General features: G+C 47.0%; 4 protein-coding genes across 4 annotated transcripts; all 4 read right to left on the bottom strand.

The window, feature by feature from the left end:
- Nucleotides 1-2,731: 2,731 nt before the first annotated feature.
- LOC129598962 (BTB/POZ domain-containing protein 2-like) lies at nt 2,732-7,169 on the bottom strand. The gene is made up of 6 exons (XM_055497056.1): nt 6,893-7,169; nt 4,650-4,772; nt 4,393-4,552; nt 4,129-4,307; nt 3,892-4,027; nt 2,732-3,459 (listed from the first exon to the last, which is right to left on the bottom strand). Exons 2-6 carry the CDS (start codon nt 4,733-4,735, stop codon nt 3,223-3,225), a joined length of 798 nt encoding a protein of 265 aa, XP_055353031.1. The 5' UTR covers nt 4,736-4,772; nt 6,893-7,169; the 3' UTR covers nt 2,732-3,222.
- Nucleotides 5,193-5,969, bottom strand: LOC129598979 (uncharacterized). Its single transcript, XM_055497074.1, has one exon. It carries the CDS (start codon nt 5,967-5,969, stop codon nt 5,193-5,195), a length of 777 nt encoding a protein of 258 aa, XP_055353049.1.
- Nucleotides 7,170-8,504: 1,335 nt separating the features above from the next.
- LOC129598951 (BTB/POZ domain-containing protein 6-B-like) lies at nt 8,505-11,642 on the bottom strand. Its single transcript, XM_055497042.1, has 6 exons — nt 11,244-11,642; nt 11,032-11,154; nt 10,810-10,969; nt 10,550-10,728; nt 9,423-9,558; nt 8,505-9,315 (listed from the first exon to the last, which is right to left on the bottom strand). Exons 1-6 carry the CDS (start codon nt 11,405-11,407, stop codon nt 8,854-8,856), a joined length of 1,224 nt encoding a protein of 407 aa, XP_055353017.1. The 5' UTR covers nt 11,408-11,642; the 3' UTR covers nt 8,505-8,853.
- A 422-nt stretch (nt 11,643-12,064) lies between these two features.
- LOC129598980 (BTB/POZ domain-containing protein 6-B-like) lies at nt 12,065-14,965 on the bottom strand. Its single transcript, XM_055497076.1, has 6 exons — nt 14,634-14,965; nt 14,442-14,564; nt 14,202-14,361; nt 13,694-13,872; nt 12,969-13,104; nt 12,065-12,544 (listed from the first exon to the last, which is right to left on the bottom strand). The coding sequence occupies exons 1-6, from the start codon at nt 14,792-14,794 to the stop codon at nt 12,065-12,067; spliced, it is 1,239 nt and encodes a 412-aa protein (XP_055353051.1). The 5' UTR covers nt 14,795-14,965.
- Between the last annotated feature and the right edge of the window lie 4,835 nt (nt 14,966-19,800).

The following is a 19,800-nucleotide window of genomic DNA, read 5'->3' on the forward strand; positions in this document are numbered from 1 at the left end:
TGTCGATTCTGCAAAGAAGCCGAAATCAGCCGTAGAACCTCTAAGGAGCTTTCTGGATCGTGACTTGACGGCTGACCAGAAAGAACCGTTCGAGCGAATTCTCCTGGAAATGCTGGCTGAAAATATTCTTGCCTTCAGTTTTTTCAATTCTCGTACTTTTATACGAATGATGTCATTTCTGCGACCAGGAATCCCTACTCGAAATATACCGCATCGTCAACGCTTGTCCGATACTGTTTTGCCTCGAGAAGCTGCCAGGCTTAGTACTGCCGTCAAGAAAAAGCTAGAGATCATTAAACCAGCAGTGACGTTGTCTATGGATTCGTTCAAGAATGTCCGGAAAGAAAACGTACTTAGTAAGTAAAACTGAAGGCGCCGTAGTAAGTAAAATCTAATACATAAGAAACTATAAGACCTATTATAATAAGTAACTATTTACTTGACTGCCTGTTATTGATCAGTTATTAACTCAACGTATCTTGATTTTCCAGGTTTTACTTTCCTGTATCGCACGGAAGGGAAGATTACAGTGACACTGTTGTCAGCGGAGAACGTCAGTGACAAAACCTATACTGCTGAAGACGTAGTTGAGTATGTGAAAGCGGCAAAAGATTTGTTGTACAAGGAGTTTGGTGCTGAAGCTGCGTATCTGGTTTGCGATTCTACTGGAGCCCACATTAAGGCCAGAAAATTTCTTAAGAACGAGTTTCCATCGATGCTTAGTCTGCCTTGTTATGCGCACCAGTTCAACTTGTGGACCAAAGATGTATTGCAGCTGCCGTTTCTGTCTCCCACGTGCAAATCTGCGCTGGCCATTGTTACGGACTTTAACCGGAAAACGTTTCTCCTGGGAAAGTTGCGCAAATTTGCGAAGCAGATGTACCCTAATCGACAACACACTTCCCTTGAAAAGCCTACCGAAACCCGTTGGTACTCGTTCGCAAAGTGTTTTCGCTCCATTCTAGATTTGAAATTGGTATTAAAGGTAAAAAACCCCCTACTGTCTGTCATAATACGTACATAATCAGCAAACAGTGGACGACAGATCTTCATAAGGAAATGTTTCCGAAGTCCAAGCACTCAATCACTGGAAATTCTGTGGTGGCATTTATGAATAAAGGTACGAAATTAAAGCATCGCATAAACGGGGACTTTGTAGCTAACTCAGAAGGCTACTTAATTAAAAATTTTAAAATAGAAATACTCTTAGCAGTATTGTCTGATTGTAGCTGGTATACGTAGCGTTCATAACAATTTGCATGTTGCCTAACGGCACCGAGTTTTAAGCTAACGAGATCTTGCAAATGCGGCTTTTGTTTCCCTCGTCTAAAAAGTGTTACATTTTGCAGAATCTCCGTTTGACGAAGTTGTATCGGAAGCTGATCACCGATCCTTTTGGCTATTAGCTGCGTCGGTGTATCCAGCACTTTCTGAGATTGGCCTTGCTTTACACGAACTGTGTCCCCACGCTGCTGATATCGAACGCATTTGGAGTATGATGCGAAGTATTGCCACGAAGCCTCGTAACCGTTTGCTTAATGAAAAAGCGCGGGATTTGGTTGCTGTCAAACTGCATGTTATTCGAGAACGTGAGTCTGAAAAGAAACGGGAACAAAATACGCAGCAGTCTGAAGCGGAAGTTGAGGACGACGAAGAAGTTGTGGAGATTGTCGATTCATCAATTTCATTAGATTCAGATGGTACTCAAGAAAACCGGCAGTGTGGATGTTGAGATTAGTTTTTTGGATCTGGTGTACAGCTACGACCAGATGCAAGAAAGTGATGAAGCTGTCGAGTCAGAACTGAGCGGTGCTTATAATCTTAGTCTGAAAGACATTTTGGGCTATTCAAAATGACAGTGTTTTACGAAATGAATAAAAACTGCGTTGGGTAATTTCTGCATTTCACATTTCATTTCATTTCACTTCATTTCACTTTCATTTCACTTCGTTTCACAAACGGGTTTAAGCCTCGTGAATTTCAACCCTAGCACGAATAACGTATCACTAACAGGTGGATGCAACCAAGCAAGATGCAAATTCAGAACAACTCCATCGTACGTATAACCAGGTGTTTCAAATTAAGGCTTTCACGGAATGATTACATCGAAATGAAGAATCGCTTGAAATCGCCTGTAATACTGAAAACCAGAAAATTATAATTATAGGTTAGACGGACTAGCACGGTGCAAAAATTAATACAGATATCCTTTTCTATGTTACTACTTACTAGTACTAATTTCGTCATTTTTCTACTGAAAGATACCAACACTGCCACCTCCCCGAGGGGGCATGCCGGGCTTCTGCCGGCGCCAAACCTTTCTCAGCGGAGCAAACCCAGCAGGCCCATGACAGGATGATGCTGTTGTTATGCATGTTTGCCCTGTGCAAGGGATGTGGTAGGATCGTATAGAACTTCGGAAAAAATCTGCCGATTGAGGGAATCGAACCATACTCTAAGGCCGAGAGAGGCACCACTAGGCTATGGGCAAAGCATACAAATTCTATCGAAATGTTTTATCAAACAATCCTATAGAGAGCGGATGCCGCTCTAACACCTGGCTCTTCAACTGCCCAGTTTTTTTGTCATAAATTGTTCAACATCTTCCCACTAGGCTGCCGAAAAGACTGCGAAACGCTGCTTGAAATCCTGTCTGATGTAACATCCTGCTCCAATCACCAGAGTAATTTTATTTGGGATACTTGTATACCGAATAAATTATGCACTGCCACGGTTATAGACTTATAGTCCCACCACCCGATAGACGTGAAATTCGAAATTACAACAAATCGGTAAAAAGCTACCCACATTGCCAGAAAATCAGAACATATCGTACTGTGGCACATCTACCAGCGCAAGCTCCAAATACAAGCGCAAGCTCCAAATAACAAATTGTAATAAACGTTAGCGACATAGTATTTTTCATGTACATGCAAAGGCCAGAGACGATTTTCCATTGGGGGATCACACGTTTTGGTTGGTTTTTAATTTCAGTTCCGCTGTGGCGATGGTTAGATCCCTGAAGTAGACAAAATGCTGTACATCGCGGATTGCAACCTCATGCTGCGCACGCAGTTTGCTGCGGTAAATGCACTTCCGCTCGGTATTGGCGATAGACGCCATCACCGCCTGGCCGAACTTCAGGACGTCAGCGGTGCGTACAATGTCCATGCCCATAGCCGTGCTATATTGGTCAGGGCTATCGGTGGCGCGGGGAGGCGCCTACTGGAACTGGAACCCGTAGCTAAAACACTGTACTCCCACAATCACCATGGGATTCCAAATTTGTCCACGCGTTCGTTCCTTGACGCACACCTGCTCCCCGTGCTGGAACACGGTCTTTCCGACGCGGTAGGCAGCCGACTGCCGAGGTTTTGTGGGGAAGGAAAGCGAAGGTTTCTTCTGAGCGAATCTGTACTGGTATAGATCCTGCACCTCCGACGGCAGCAGTAAGCCACTCTGATCGTATAAAAATATAAGAGTAAAAAGGATACAAGTACAACACAGGAGTTTCTACTTTTGTGCTGCGCATTTCATTCACGCTTTCGTGCGTTTCAGATTTCAAACGCTGCTCATAGCCTAACAACTAACAAGAAACTGTTTTCCTTACTCGTGAAACTATCTCAAATTGTAATTAGTGATAGAAGTATTGGGGTTTTACTGTATAACTGTATCGGTGTTGTGTATTGTATAACTGTTGTACTGTATTGGTGTTTTACTGTATAACTTATAGTATTATTACAAAAAAAAAGGATGTTTTCCCTTTGAAAAAATTTAAATCAAAGTCATGTCAAGCGATTACGATAAAAGACGAAACGGAGTTAATCGGTCACAATTAGATCGAATCCCCAAACCATGCAGTATCATAATTATGAGACTTATGAGTATAACCTGTGCAGGCCCGTCTGCCAGTTGGGTGCTACTCAACAAGGGAAACCGGACCAGGAACAATGCGTCGCCCAGCAGCAGACGCTGGTTGGCGCCAGTAAAATCGAGCTTGGACATTTTGCATGCCTCCTGCGCCCATCTACAGCGCAGAACAACAGTAGACACAAGGATAACACGAAAATAGCTGGTGTATTCGCCATACGTCAAGAACGTAGGTATATAGTGGTCTTGCATGCGTACCTTTCGACAGTCATATAGATACTGAACACCGGGGCGGACAGTGTATCACGCTGCAGAATCATCACGAGTATCGTCAGTGCAAGGAAGGGAAATGGTTCCGTGAAGATGACACTGTCACCGGTGTGATCGATAAATTCCAGACAGAGTCTAATATTGATTTCAGAATGACACTCAACTGCCTAAACCGATAGCCCGCATCAATGTGAATCCCTGATACCGGCTTGAGTGCGGCTGTGTAATTTTTTCAATTTTTTTTTTACTAACAGTCTGTAGGATGTTCAAACAGTTATCCCTGCCAAGCTGGGCGCTGACGAAGTCGGAGCATTTTCGGACGAGCAGTGGCAGATCGTATTTGTCCGCGCACATCAGCGTCTGACAGACGTTGTCCACGGTCAGATTCTCCAGCGAATCCATGTACAGAAAACTACAGTAGAAATAAATATATAGATATTTAATAATCATGTGCTATGCAACGGCCAATGGCACCCTATGGGTGGCAACCGTGGGAACAGGTGTCTCACTTCAGCACATTGGAAAACGCATCGGGCGAATCGTCCGGAATGTCGATATTCTTATCCGAATTCTCAGCAAGGGCTCCATGGAACATGGCACGAAATACCGGACTGCGTAGGCATAAAATATACCTGCCGAACAAACTAGCTTGTACATGGTAGCCGCAGTTACGAATTATTATCTTACGAAATACGTAAATTATGATTACAAACACAGTTGGTACGTAAATTATGAGTACAAACACAAACACAACTCATTATTAGCCTCGTAAATTATTTGCTTGCTGCGTCAGTAGTTTTTATGACAAGCTTCGTGTGAAGTATTGGGTACGTACTGTATAATACTACATTAATGTTTATTGATGTTTACTGTAACTTGTCCACGAACGTACTAACTGCTAATGCAGTTGTACGTGACAACAGCGTATATTCGTATCTAAGCAAGTCAGGACATACAAGGTTATAATTATGAGAATACACGCGACCGACAAGGTCGCAACATATACCACAACTCCTCCCCAAGTTCAAAGAAACTAAAACTAGGAATGAAGGTTATAGAATAGAAAGGTCATAGTAACTGTTCGACTTCTCCACGGAGACATACTTCGTTCCATGGGATTCACAGGCTTTCTCAATGTGACCTTTACGCCCACATTGATTGCATGTGGCGTTTCGGAATTTGCACTCGTCGCGTTGGTGGCTGTCGGAACCACAACTGCGGCATTTGTAACCGGATTTCGGGGTGCGACGGAACGCCCTTTTGCCTTGTACCTTGTGGACATCATTGTCGGCATCGCCACGGGATCCGGACTGCTTCGCTTCGTTCCGGCCCGCTTCGTACTTCTTTGCGCGTTCTAACGTTTCTTCGAACGATTGAAGGTCATGGGTCATCAGGTGAGAGCGGGTACTCTCGTTCTGGAGACCGTTGATGAAGGCCGCGCAGAGGTTATCGTCCAGCACTGTGGACGGGAACTGGCAGTAGGCTGTCGCGTCTTGGAGCTTTTCCGAAAAGTCTTCTAAGGTTTCACTGGAAGTCTGGGTCACCTTGAAGAATTTTGCAATTTGAACTTTCCGGAAGGTGAAGGAAGTGTAACGGATACGTAACTTCTCGAGCAGCTGATCCAATGGGAAATCTTTAGGTTTACCCGGAAGGCATACGGCCACCAGGCGCTTGAATGGTTTCGGACCTAGGGAGTCCAGCAGAAGGTTGACCTTCTTGTCATCAGGGACGCCGGTCATCTCAATGTAGTTTTCGAACTTCTGGTACCATTCTGTCCAAGTGAGTTCATCCGGATTCCACTTTTCCAGCCGTAGAATGTGCTGGGCCATTAGTGGGCTGGATGAGGATGTCACGCGCTGGTTGGTCAAGGATCCGGAAGTACGGGTGGAACTGGGTGGAATAGTACTTGGGGAACGGACCCGCCCGACGGAGCTGTAAGGGATGGATCGGAAATGCTGGTAGATGTCGTAGTAGTAGCAGCGGAAATGGACTGAGGATTTACTGGATTAGTAGACGTAGGAGGTTTGGGCGGCATACGGCCCGAATGAGCTCAAAAAGCTTCACGCCAATGTGAAGTATTGGGTACGTACTGTATAATACTACATTAATGTTTATTGATGTTTACTGTAACTTGTCCACGAACGTACTAACTGCTAATGCAGTTGTACGTGACAACAGCGTATATTCGTATCTAAGCAAGTCAGGACATACAAGGTTATAATTATGAGAATACACGCGACCGACAAGGTCGCAACATATACCACACTTCGCAAAAACAAAACTGAGTAAGAATTAAGCGTCTCATCCGTTCTCCGATATCTCACTTGTTTTAAATAGAGCAATATTTGTTTAACAAGTATAAATTCATTTTAGAAAATAGCTGATTTCTAAAATGGGGTTCCTGAGTCCTGCTATAAATTATTCCCGTCCCCCTTAAGCAGACATGGGTGATATGCATTCCCATGGATTTCTGGGCGGCTTATAATTTACTGGCATTCGTGCTCTTTATTGTTTTCATTTATTAATAATTTACATTAGTCCTTTTTCTCCAGGAAACCATATCTTAATGCCGGTAACTAACTAATTAATTAGTACAGTAATTAATACATTAACGAAATACTAATTAATTGTATTTCGTTAATGGATTTTAGATATAAGAATCATATAGCGAAAGGGCATATAAAATCTTCTTCGTGAGGCAGGGTAGCACGGGGAAACTCTAGCATCCAGCACAAAACAAATCAAAACTTACTTATGTACGTGAAAAGTCCTGGTTTCTCCAAGCTGGCGTCCGACTGTGAACTGCACATCGCTAAATTCTCCGCTAGTCAGCGACTGTTTCAAACTGTCAACGAGCACTGCGAGCCCAGGGTGCTCGGGAGCTGAGGGCGCTACGGAATCGTGCTTGCCACTTCCACTGGGCTTTCCGCGATTTCGCTGGCAGTCCAGCGATTTTTTTTATCCAGGATAGCGCTTCGCGTTCCCGGGCTGTGCGCTCAAAGGAGTTCTGGGACATGGCGTGCAGAGTGATGATGCAGCGGATCGCATATACGTAGATCTAGAGTTGTTCTTTTTTCACGATAATTTATCGTGCGGATGCGAGATTAATTGCACGACTAACAGCTGAATACAAAATTTAGATGAAAAAATTATTGATGATTGTTTTAGAACAGTTTCTTCAAACACTCTGTTACAAGTAGGGTATTAAAAAGTAAGTTTTTGGCATTTTAAATAGTTTATGTTATTAAACAAGAACTGTGTAAAAATAAAAATCCCCATTGCTGCTGCAACCGTTAGCCTTTATGAGCAGGGCCAGCAGAGCGCTTCCCGTGGGAGGCGAGCGCGCTGTTGGCATAGGATATTTGCCTCCGCCCGCAGCTAATCATATAGACTGACCGGAACTGCCGAGGCTGACCAGAAGTGCGTAACCATAAAGTTTCCATGGTTTTATTTCAAAACAAATAAATCTTTTAACCAAGTAGAATTAATATCTCGAGATTTCCAAAAAAAGAGGGCTATTGCGGCATTTCTCAACGAAGAATCTGATCGTTTTAATTGTCGTCTTAACTGCTGCCATCATATAGCGCAGAGATTGATGGACATTCGTCACTGGCCTCCATCAGTTTTCATAACAGATTCTTAGAGGTATAGTGAAGTAATTGTAACGCAGCTAAATGGGCACGAAATTTTAAAACGAATGTATGTATTGTCATCACTGTGACTGTGTTTTTGAATGCTGTGGCCGTGCAGACGGGCGGAGTTGACTATGGAAACTGTCGTTGCATTTCCCTAGCTTTCTATCTGTACACTGTCCAGGCCTGACCGAAAGTCATTTACCGTTGCAAGTAGGCAGCAAGACTGATGCAACTGCTGCTTCTTTATTTAAATTCCATCGAGAATAAAATGTTTATTTAAGTTGAGAGAAAAAGCGTCTAGAAAAATCCAACAAAGTAAAATTAAACTCACCGGTTGATCCGCAATTTTGCTTCTTATAATCACAAAATTCACCTTGATAACGGGTACAGTAAATTGCAGTTCTAGCATTTTTGCCAAGAAAACTTTGCATGTATTTTCTACTTTATTTTCATGCGGTAAGAACGGAAACGGCCGGCAGAATACTACGGCATCAGGTGGATACTGGAAGGTCAAATCAAACTACCAATACTGCTATTTACGGCTTCGGACTTTATTTTGCGACAGATGGCCAAAGAGGCCAGCCCCAAATGCCGCGATCAATATAATGCAGGTATCATAAATATTGTATCTGTATAGAGAAATATAAAGCAACCGTATAAAACCGAGGCTTCTGTACGTGAGTGAGGTACGAAGCCGATCGAAGCCCTGACCATATCATCGCGAATTGTTGCAAACTGCTACCACCAGACTGTCACGTTTGCAGCAGCGGTATAATACCTTTATAATTATCCGCTCGCTGGCCGAGCAAAAACCAACTAAATAGACATAACGTATTACGTAGTAAACGCACCAGCGCTGGTGCTCCGATTACCAGTTGTTGCCACGGCACAATGGACATCGGACAATATGCACGTTCACGAGGATAGACATCGCTGCACTTGTACGTACGTGCACTTACATACACGAGCAAAGCAATGCCACATGGCCATTTTAACAACTGTAATGTCACTGTCGAAGTCCCATGAAAAGGGACGTCTGCTCCAGAAAGATGATAGTAATAATAATCAAAGTAGTGTTTCAAACGCGCAGATGTAGGCGGCTGTCGTCCAACTCTAAATGGTCAATCCCAACCGTATACTCTTGACCACAGCGCTTTACGACATGCTGGTCGCCATCGGCCCGGCAGTACAAGGCGTAAGCGAGACTCTCAATTTTCGCAAACAACACGAGGCCAGGCTTCAAGACGTCGGATGCCCGCACAATCTTTGCACCGGCTGCCGTGCCGGTGCCTTGAGGGAAACAACTGCGCCACTCGTACACAAACTCTCCCTGCTGAACTCCGATAATTACCGCTGGGCACCATGCGGTGGACTGCGGGCTGCGATGAATAAAAACTAGTTCTTTATTCTGGAACACGAGCTCGCCAACACGGAAGCCGGGGTGTGTGCGAGGCAGGGCGGGAAAGGACAGCGAGGGTTTCGCTGTGGCAAACCGGTGCTGAAAGAGGTCCTGCACTTCCGACTGCAGCAGCAAGCCACTCTACAAGCAACGGACAAGGATGAGAAGCAGTTTTTAAAAAGCCCCCATTCAGTGTAACTTAATGCCTTTCGGGTTCAGCAAGAACTGAAAGTGCACGGTTTGCTTACTTTTATCGGCCCATCAGCCAGTTGGGCATTGGTCAGCAGCGGAAAGCGAACGAGAAACAACGCTTCCCCCAACATCTGGCGCCGGTTAGCGGCTGATGGGTCGAAGTTGTTGGCCTTGCACGCTTCCAGTGACCACCTGAAATGGAACAATTATCCTCTTGATGAGTACAATATTTACGTCGGATTACCAAACCAACAGCCAGCGGACAGCAATTTCAGTGATAACCCGACGCCTGTTGGGACACAAAGCTATGCAGTACACACGTACAGTGAAAAATGGATGAACGAATTTTAAAGGGAACTGACCCGGTACATGGAACCAAATTCATGTATTACACCAGCATACGTTCAAAAATTTCACTGTCTGGCACTTCCGCCGAACCAGACAGAACTATTTTTTGCTGCTATTGAAAATAAATTTTAAATACTTTAAAATTCAGTTCTGATGGAAGAACTATTTTCATGCATACAGATATGGGCGTTCACATGACCACGGCCAAAAAAAAGAGGTTTACAATCAGTCTGGCAACCTACTCGAGTAGGTACTCTGTATATGCGTTTAAACTTTTCAGAATTTCATTCACATTTCACCCCCAACTCCCTAACTTGATGCTCCGCGCACAAACGGCTTTCACGCCAGTGTAAACATATCATCCGGCCACATCATGTCATAAACAACGTTAAAAACGTTGGTAGTCGAATTCGCAATATAATGAACACGATTTCATGGCATGCGATGTGCACCCTTCCAAGATGGAAACTAAAGAAAAGAAAATTCAGGCGCTTCCGGTGCATGAAGCAGTTGCAACCGGTCTGTTGGGCAGCTAATTAATGCGATCTTTAGTTAAAAAATTTTCAGAAAATTCTTTCAAATAATCTTATTTTTGAATTTTCACACAAAATGTTACTTTTCCATCATGTCTTTGTAAATTAGTTAAAGATGATATATATACTGCAACTTGGGAAGCATACATTTTACGCTGCAACAAACCAGCCATTCTGCTATCCAAAAAAATATGCAAGGTTAAATCAGGGGCGTGCTCAGTAGTGACAAGCCCATTGCTTTTTTATGCCGAAAAGAATTATTGTCGTTAAATAGGTTCCACCAAGCAATAATTGTACAGTACCTCTCAGCGGCCAGGTAGATGTCATTTTCGGTGGCAGACAGTGTGTCACGCTGGAAAATCCTTACGACCGCTTTTTGATCGACGACGACAAACTTTTCGGAGCGGAAAACCTCCTTAACGCATTGGTCGATAAATTGCAGGCAACGTTCAATGATCACGTCGGCGTGGAAACGAATCGCCTACAACAGCCTCACACGTTCTAACAAAAAAAAAAGAAAATGCAAAAATAAGGAAGATATAAATGTGGACGCTGTACAAACATTCTCCAGGATGGTAAGGCAATTGTCGACGTTCAGGTGGGTGCTGATGAAATCGCGGCACATCTCCACTAGCAACGGCAGATCGTACTTGTCAGCGCACGTCAACGTTTGCACGACGTTCTCCACGTTCAGATTCTCCACAACGTCAGTGTAGAGAAAACTAAACCACAGCGTTCAATAAAAAAGAGATTAACAGTGCCATCTGTACCACAAAGGCCTTACTTGAGCATATTCCCAAAAGCATCGGGGATGATATCCGGAATATTGATTGGCTGATCACAACGTTCAGGAAGATTCCCGTAGATCATGGCGCCAAATACAGAGCTCCGCAGGCAGAGAACATACCTTCAAAAGTTCAAATTACCCAGAACGAAAATAAACGCAGGGCTCCATTTCCAGTGTCGACTGTTGAGTAGCATGCTGCATGTGCTTACTTGTGCACATGAAAACATTTGGCTGGCCCAAACTGCCGTCCGACGGAAAACTGCACGTCGCTAAACTCTCCACTGCTCAGGGAACGTCTCATGCTGCTGGCCAGCCGCAGTGCGGATGGTTCCAGACCGATGGACGCTGAGGAATTCGCACTCATATCTGCCATATGTCTGCTCAGACTATGGGTCGCGGAGTTAAAAGTAATACCAAAGTGACGAAAGAATGGCTGGTTGGCAGCAGCTGCAAGCTGTGCAGGCCACGAGGATGGCTTCTTGAAAAACACAATTTACTAGTGAATGCAATCATGCAACAGAAAATTGTACGAGAAATCCCATCACTGTCCATCCGTTCAGCACAGTTCCAAGATTTGATAAAACTCAAAAATTAATGATAAGCGAAAATTAAAAACATCAAACTCGTTAAAGTGGGTTTGCGACATGCGTCAGCTCGTAGAAAATAATTATATGAAAAAGATCACTGCCCCATGGCGGGTGGTGTATAATTTCCGGTCTACGTTGTGTTCGTGGCCGGAAGTGATCCGCTAGCATGTCTTTATCACTATGCAAGGCCTTAAAATACAAAGTCATGGAAAGACTTTCGTTAATAACACAGCAGTAATGCAGCATCGCGGAACTCTTTGCGATCGTCGTGACTTCGAACTACTGGTACTCTTAATTATTCGGAATCGTGAGCAAAAATTAAGTAGCGATCATTCTACTACTTTGATACTACGTCTGGCTTTAATGATAAGATTGTATGCTCTGGGTTCGATTCCTAGTTTCAAATCACCAACAACTTCACTGCAACCATCGGAAAAACACTACTAGAAGATCAAACGCACATCGTGCGACACATCATTGTCGTCCAGCACCAAACTGTCAAAGGTGACTGTATACGTCGAACCATTGTGTAGGACAGCATACCGATCGCCGTCTCTCTTGATGTACGCAACATATTCCAAGAGGTCGTTGATTTCGGCGAACAACATTAGCCCCGGCTGCAAGATGTCGGACGCCCGTACAATATTCCCGCTTCCGGCCGTGCCTCTGAAGATGCGACCACAACTTAGAGGCCACTGGTGCAGGAACACAGTCTGTCGAACACCAACGATCTCCGCTGGTTTCCAGATACTGCTGGTCGTGATCTTTTTGACAAATACCAGTTCTTTGTACCGGAGCTCCACTTTGCCCACACGGAAGGCGGAGCCTTTGCGAGGCTGCCCGGAGAAAGGTAGCGACGGTTTGACCGTGGCGTATTTGTACTGAAACAGGTCGTGCACTTCGAACTGCAGCAGCAAACCACTCTGCAAAGGATGAGCATAGTTAACTACAAGAAACCCCGCACAAATTTATTCACAGCCCGGCGCCATCCATCGTAACAGGAATTTATTCTATTCCGTAACCAGCGGTTGCAGTTCTGCCGTTGCACTTGCCAAATTAGCTTTTCTGATGTGCAGGTCATCTGAATTTGGTTTCATATTTTTTACAACGTGAACAACAAAAATTCAAAAATTGTGAGCACAGCTTGTCGTGGAAACCTATGGGAACGGGTCTGGTTGCGTTGGTTAAAACTACCGTGTGTGCCCCGAACAGAGAAAAAATATAAAAAATAAAAACGCCGGTTCGTGCTGCGAAAGGCCGGTAAGAGCAATCACTCCAAATGCGGGTAAATCTCATTTAATATCTCCGAAATAAAACTTGCCCACTTTAATTAAACGTCCCGGTTACCTGGATAGGTCCATCAGCCAGTTCCGTATTGCTGAGCAGTGGGAACCGGACGAGAAACAGCGCTTCGCCCAGCACCTGGTGCCGATTGGCGGCGGTCGGCTCCATGTTGTGGGCCTTGCAGGCTTCTTGTGCCCATCTGGAACACAAATTATCCTTGACAGATCCATAGAACAACGTGGTATATACCATTAAATAGGTACGTACTCTTTATTTCGATGCATAATTAATTAGCACAGTATGAACCAGACCCTAGTGCTACAGAAATAGGTACATGTACGTACATGTTCTACACAAACAACCAATACCATCATTAGCATAAACTTGCTTTTTTGTTCGACCAGACTTGAGATCAACTAGGGGTTGTGTGCTCTTGTGCCGTAATAGCTATAATAATCACTGTATGGAATATAAAGTATTTTATAAAGAACCGATTTTTTTGACTCTATCGTTCTTATAAAATCGAGTTTATATGTACTGTAGTTTCTTCGTTGTGGAGAATAGTATAAAATCCCGTGACTTGGGATCCAGTATGCAAAAATTAGTGTCTGAAAACCACACCACGTCGACGTAGTTGAATTACGAAAACAAAACAAGCATACCATGAAAGTAAAAAATTTGTCACTGCGATGATGTTGCAATAGCTATCCTTGCAATCATCAGCATCGCACTCAGTACGCGCTACTTGTATTGTTAGGTGCTCAGCTGTTGCTCGGACCTGTATGTACCTCTCGACAGCCAGGTAGACGTTATGTTCGTCCGCCGACAACGTGTCCCGCTGCAGAATCATCACCATGGTCTTCTGCTCAAGAGCCGCAAAATGTTCCGACTGGAGAATATCGTCAGCGCACCCGTCGATAAATTCCAGGCAACAACCTACAATCATGTCGGCACGGAGACATATTGCCTGCAACCATGTTCATCATAATTACTGCGAAATTGCGAATACAAGCTCTTTCGCAATCCGGACACTTTCACGATACGAATTCGCGAACCAGACACAATAGATTGGTATGTTTAGCGTTGCTCCGCATTAGAAAACTTGATAATTTCTTATTTTTTGGTGTACAAGCTGTAATCAAAATGTAATCAATTTTCGAAAAGTTTTATCATGTGGAACAACGCATAGAACACCGTGCCTCTACTCGTAGATTCCATACAGGGAATCCATATACGGATCTGCAAAAGTGTCCGGAATAGGAAAAATATACTGAAATGTTGCATTTGCTGACGCACATTTTCCAGGATGGTTAGGCAGTTGTCGACGGTAAGCCCAGCGCTGGCAAAGTCGCTGCACATCTCCACCAGCAATGGCAGATCGTACTTGTCAGCGCACATGGACGTCTGGATGAGATTATCGAGATGCAAATTCTCCGTCGTGTCAGTATAAAGAAAGCTGAAATTGCCATACAAAAGCCATAATTACGTACATGACTAGCTACTGGGAACAGTATCAGATTACCCAACCTCAGTTACCTGAGCATATTCCCAAAGGCATCGGGGAGGATATCAGGAATGTCGATTGGCTGATCACAACGTTCAGGCAGACCTCCGTAGAACATGGCATAAAACACGGAGCTCCGCAGGCACAGAACGAGCCTACAGAAAAGGCAAAACGAATGCCAGGCTCCAGCATCAAAGCAACAGATGGCTGCCATCACTTCTTACTTATGCGCATGAAAACATTTGGCTGGCCCAAACTCCCGTCCGACGGAAAACTGCACATCGCTGAGCTCTCCGCTGCTCAGGGCCCGTTTCATGCTGCTGGGTAGCAGCAGTGAGGATCGTTCACGGTCTGCGGACAACGGCGTCGAGGGATTCTGCGCCATAATTTATGAGGATAATTATAAACTACTGGGATAGATGCGAGCTGACGACAAAATGCCTTGCGGTTTGCTGACTCGTACTGCCTGGAAAGTGCAAACTCGACTCACGGTACACTGATAATAATCCATTCCGATCCTAACAAAAAGGATGCAGCAAAATTCAGAGATCCTGAGAATCACAGTCCACGGAAAGTTGGAACTTGAAGAGCTTTATCAAAACTGGAAATGCATGTCAGAGACCGCTCACTCGAGGCGGTAGACACCTCTTGTGGCTTTGCTCTGTCGCCCGCCCGCACATGGCTACTCCATTCGTGCCGCGCTATTACGCTGCTTACTCAGCGTATACTTTGTCCACGCTGACCAATCAGCGCATTTCTCTGCACTCTTGGGGGTGGAGCCCTGCGCCTACGGGCGATTCCATGCTTTGCCGCATCAGCTGTTGCATACCCGCAGCACGCGGAATCATTAATCACGATTCCTCACCAGCGCACTGCAGGCACTTTTTCCAGCTTTTCCCGCATTGGGTTTTCTGTTGGTTTTTGTGTTGTTGTTGTTGCTTTATTGTACCAATAAAGGCGATATTTGCCCCATTTTCCATCTGCCTCTGTGTCATCTCTGACATGGTAGCAGACTCGTTCGGTTTTCCTTCCGACGAGACCTCTGATCCCCAGTGAAGGCATCGGTCGAACTACGCTGATCGCCTATAAGTAGGCCAGCAATCCCGCGACCATATCTCCTGCATCATACAGGTTTCATTGGAAACCTGCTGCGCGACGGATTACATACGGGTCGGCGCCTAAAAGTAGGTCCCCCGCAGCTTTGGCTCCCGGCGCAAAAACTGCGTTCGGTACGTCCCAGTTGTCCAACTAAGCGCCCTACCGGGTTGCGTTGATACGGGTCAGCGCCTAAAAGTAGGTCTCCCGCAGCTTTGGCTCCCGGAGCAAAAACTGCGCTCGGTACGGTCCTGTTACTCCATTACGCCCTATCGGGTGCGCTGCGGCCCTCACGGTAGAAGAGGGTGAAGTGGAACGACGGAGCAGCAGTTTGGACGAGAAAACCTCGGTAAGACCAGACTGTGACGCTTAGGTTTTCGTAGAACTTTCGAAAATTTCGGGGTTCCCGCGTAGAACTATACTTTAAAATCCATAACTTTTGATCCTTTCATCCGATTTGCGTAAAACTAGCATTTTCGGATTCCTCGTGAAATTCTGCACTAGAATCGTGTAGTGTTACTCTCGAGAAATTTTTTCCTAATTTTTGACGAATTATCGGCGAAAAACAACCGCCATTTTGTCCAGCCGGAAAATTTTGCGAAAAGTCGCGTGACGTCAGCGTGGTGATTTTCCATAAAATTTCGGCCAATCAGAACACGTGGGAAACTTCCCCGTGTTATAACAGCCGTAGTGAATCATACTTTTTTGCGTTTTTTGCTCACGGCACGCTACTCGTGACGTAGAGCTTTTTGCAAGACCACTTTGTAACTGACGTCACACTGGTCAGTAGCGTAACATAGGGCCATAGGGAGCTAACGCTGATCCTAAGCTCTAGTACACCTGACCAGCACCAACCAGCGACAGCCAAACCAACCGTTCCGGTCCGGACCAAGACCAAAGAAATTTTTCTAAGTCCCAATACCATGGGCCAAATCGAAAGCGCTTTGGCCAAGGTGATGCCATACACCAGCCATGAGCAACTCCAACGGAGATTGCTCAGTCCAATGGACAGGCGCCAACCCAACGAATACAAAAAGCAACTGGGGAAGAACTACGCCACACGCGACCCACCGGGAACATACGGTTTCCGCAGGGCCAAACAGAGCGGTTCTGAACCAGACGAGCCAAACTCGGCCGGCTCAACGAGTTCGGTCGAGGCCAAAGCCAGGCGGGACAAACAAATCCTGCCGGCTGACCTGGAAACCAGTGATGAAAGTCTGGACGCCACCCGGGACGACACATTCCAGGAGGCATCCGACGAACTGTCCGAGGCCGACCAGCCTCTGGACAGCCAACCTGGCGCCGATAGGACGGCCCAGGCCAACAGTGTCCCTCGGGACTTGGCGCACCAACCGGCCATACCTGGTCCGGGCCAAGTCCAACCTGCGGCGCCAACGGCAGCCACAGGTGAGGACAGGACACGCACTGATGGACCAGAGCCAAACAACTTGGCCCGGTCCAACCTTGATGTCCAGGATCTGACAGCACGTCCAGCCCTATCGGGCTTGGACCAGATCCAACCTGAGGCGCCAACGGCGGCCAAAGGTGGACGCAAGGCAAAGGGCCAAGCCAAAAAGGCTGGTCCAAAGGCACATGACCAGGGCCAACAGCCTGTGAGTCAGTCGCCCATCATGTTTGAAGTTGATGGCTCAACCCCTGCAACGCCATCGCCAACCAATGACGTCATCGGCGCGTCTGGCCCGTCCAAACCGGACGAAGAGCCAATTGTGGACCTGGCCCAACTTAACAGGGCCACAGCCAGGATGGACCTTAACCAGCCCTCCTGGGACACAAGCCGCGCCAACGTCAGCCCGCCGAAGCTGATCCAGGCAACCCGGCCCGACGAAGTCGACGAAGTCGACCAACTTCGGACCACAGTAAGGGACCTGACCAAACAGCTGGCGGACATTGCAGAAGCTTCCCTGCTATCCGAACGTTGGATGCAGGACGAGATCTGCAGGCACAAAAACTTTGCGGTCCAATCGGACGCAGAGGCCAAACGCGTCTCGGCCATACTGGCTCAGACCCAACTTGAGCTAACCCAACTCAAGTTGTCACCATGTCCCAATGCTGAGCGAGACCAGCTCAACAGGACAATCCACAGCCTAGAAACGGCTGTGGCGGGCCTTGAAGCCCTGCTCACCTCTACGAGGACTGAGCTGGCCAAAGCCAAAAATGACTTGGCTGCGGCCCGGACCACCATTGACGACACCGACTCTGAGGCGGACCGCCTACAGAGAGAAAACGAGCGTCTCACCGAAGACATGGCCAACCTGCAGGACGAAATCAACCGCCTGCGGAACGGCTACAATCTTCTTTATGAGAGCCACCAGAATCTCATGAAGACTATCCAACAAGGAGGACTGATGAGCCAAACGGTTCAGCAGAAGGAGGCACAGAACGTGCAACTCCAGCAACAGATCGTTGCCCTCCAGAGCCAGCTCAACACCGAAGCAACTATTCGGGTCCAACTTGAGCAAAATAGCGCCATTGGACATCAAAACTTTGTCCAATTGGAGCAGGCCTTCAACCAAGCCAAACAGGTGATCCAGGGCCAACATGACCGGATCATCACCTTGGAGGCCAATAACGCCGGCCTGGTCAAAGACTACCAGGCGGCCACCCAACGCATAACCGAAATGAACGAGGAACTGGAAAGGCTAAGCACGGAAAACGCCTGCTTAGACGCGGAGAAATAACACCTCGTAGACATTAACTCCGAGTTGTCCGCTGAACCACCGTCCTACCATACCTTTCCGGACTCGGATACACAACGCCGACAAGAAAAAGTCGACGAGGCTCTGCGGCAAGGCCAACGCTTCTACCGAGAGCCAGTGTATCAACAGCAGCATTACCATGTGAACATGGCTGTGGAAGGACCACTGGTTGGAGATCCCCCAAAGGGGCCAACCATACCTACGCCTCCCAGCCCGGTGGACCGCGGAACATCAACGGCGACAGTAACACTGCCGCCACCACCAGTCCCGGTCACCACAACTGCCACTATTGGTCCAACGACAATAGTGACGCCCGCAACGCAGACTCATCCGTCTACGTCAAGCGGGCTAGGCTTTGACCCGAGCCAGGCAACACCCAGCCACAGTTATTTCGGACCAAAGCCATCGTACCCGTCCTTGTACCCGTCGATATTCCCGAACATGGACTTTAACTTCAGTCCACAACCGGCCACAAGCCAGGCTCACATTAGCAGCATGGATCCAACCAGGACCAGCCAGCCGAGCCTTATGTTCGGGCCATCAGTCACGCAAGGACAGATAGGAGGCCAAAGTGGTACACCAACGGTGCAACCACCACTAGTAGGCCAACTAAGCCTATTTGGCCCTCCTATCTCGGCGGCAGCCCCAACGGGCCAAGCTCAGCCACAGATGGGCCAAACCACGCCCACGGGCCAAAACGTGCCCCAACCACCAGGCATACCGCCAACAGCGGCCATGCCACCAGGACCAGCTGCCCAACCAGGCCAGGGCCAAAATGCGCCCATGTTGGTCCAGCTCCCGAATGGAGCATACGGATGGATGGCGTCCAACGGAGCCATCCAGATCGTACCGGGCCAACCAATGTGGGCCCAACCTCAACAGGTGCCGCTGATACCACAGCAGCCAACACCTGCCCCATCACCACCGGCCAGCCCAGCTCTCTCAACCAGAGAGCAAATCAAAGAAATGGCCCAAGAGATGGGAAAAGCCAACGCGAGAGCTCAAGTCCGCACCGAGTTGCCAAAATTCGATGGCAACAAAACAATGGTGAAAGGATGGCTTGCACAGGTCCGACGGATCTGTAAGCAGTCGTCCGATCTGAACAAACCAGATCCGGACTTTATGAGCCGCATTTACATGGCCCTATCGGACCCTGTAAAGGAATGGTACACTGGCCAAGCCAATCGCGAGGACGAGGACGGCTGGCCAGTAGAAGAGTGGCTCCAAAAGTTTGCCACTCGATATGGCGACGATAATCAGCAGGCCACTGCCATGGGAGAAATCACACATCGGTACTACCAGCACCTGACCGAAACCCCAGAGCAGTATTACGACGCCATGCTGACTCTCCAGACGCGCGCTGGCTTGGACGACACAATGACTCTCCACTTCCTGAGGGAGAACGTCAAAGAGCCAGAACTGCGCCGCGCTCTGGACATCCGGATACCGAAGTCACCGGCAGAATTCCGGGACTACGTCCGGCAATACACAATGGGAAAGCCGGAGTACGAAGGGAAGGCGGGCCGCGGATACCCAACCATCCGAACGGCCATACAAACGCCACAAGCCCAAGTCGTAC

This window comes from Paramacrobiotus metropolitanus, unplaced genomic scaffold (genome assembly GCF_019649055.1).
Source record: "Paramacrobiotus metropolitanus isolate TYO unplaced genomic scaffold, Prichtersi_v1.0 Parri_scaffold0000133, whole genome shotgun sequence".
NCBI lineage: Eukaryota > Metazoa > Tardigrada > Eutardigrada > Parachela > Macrobiotidae > Paramacrobiotus > Paramacrobiotus metropolitanus.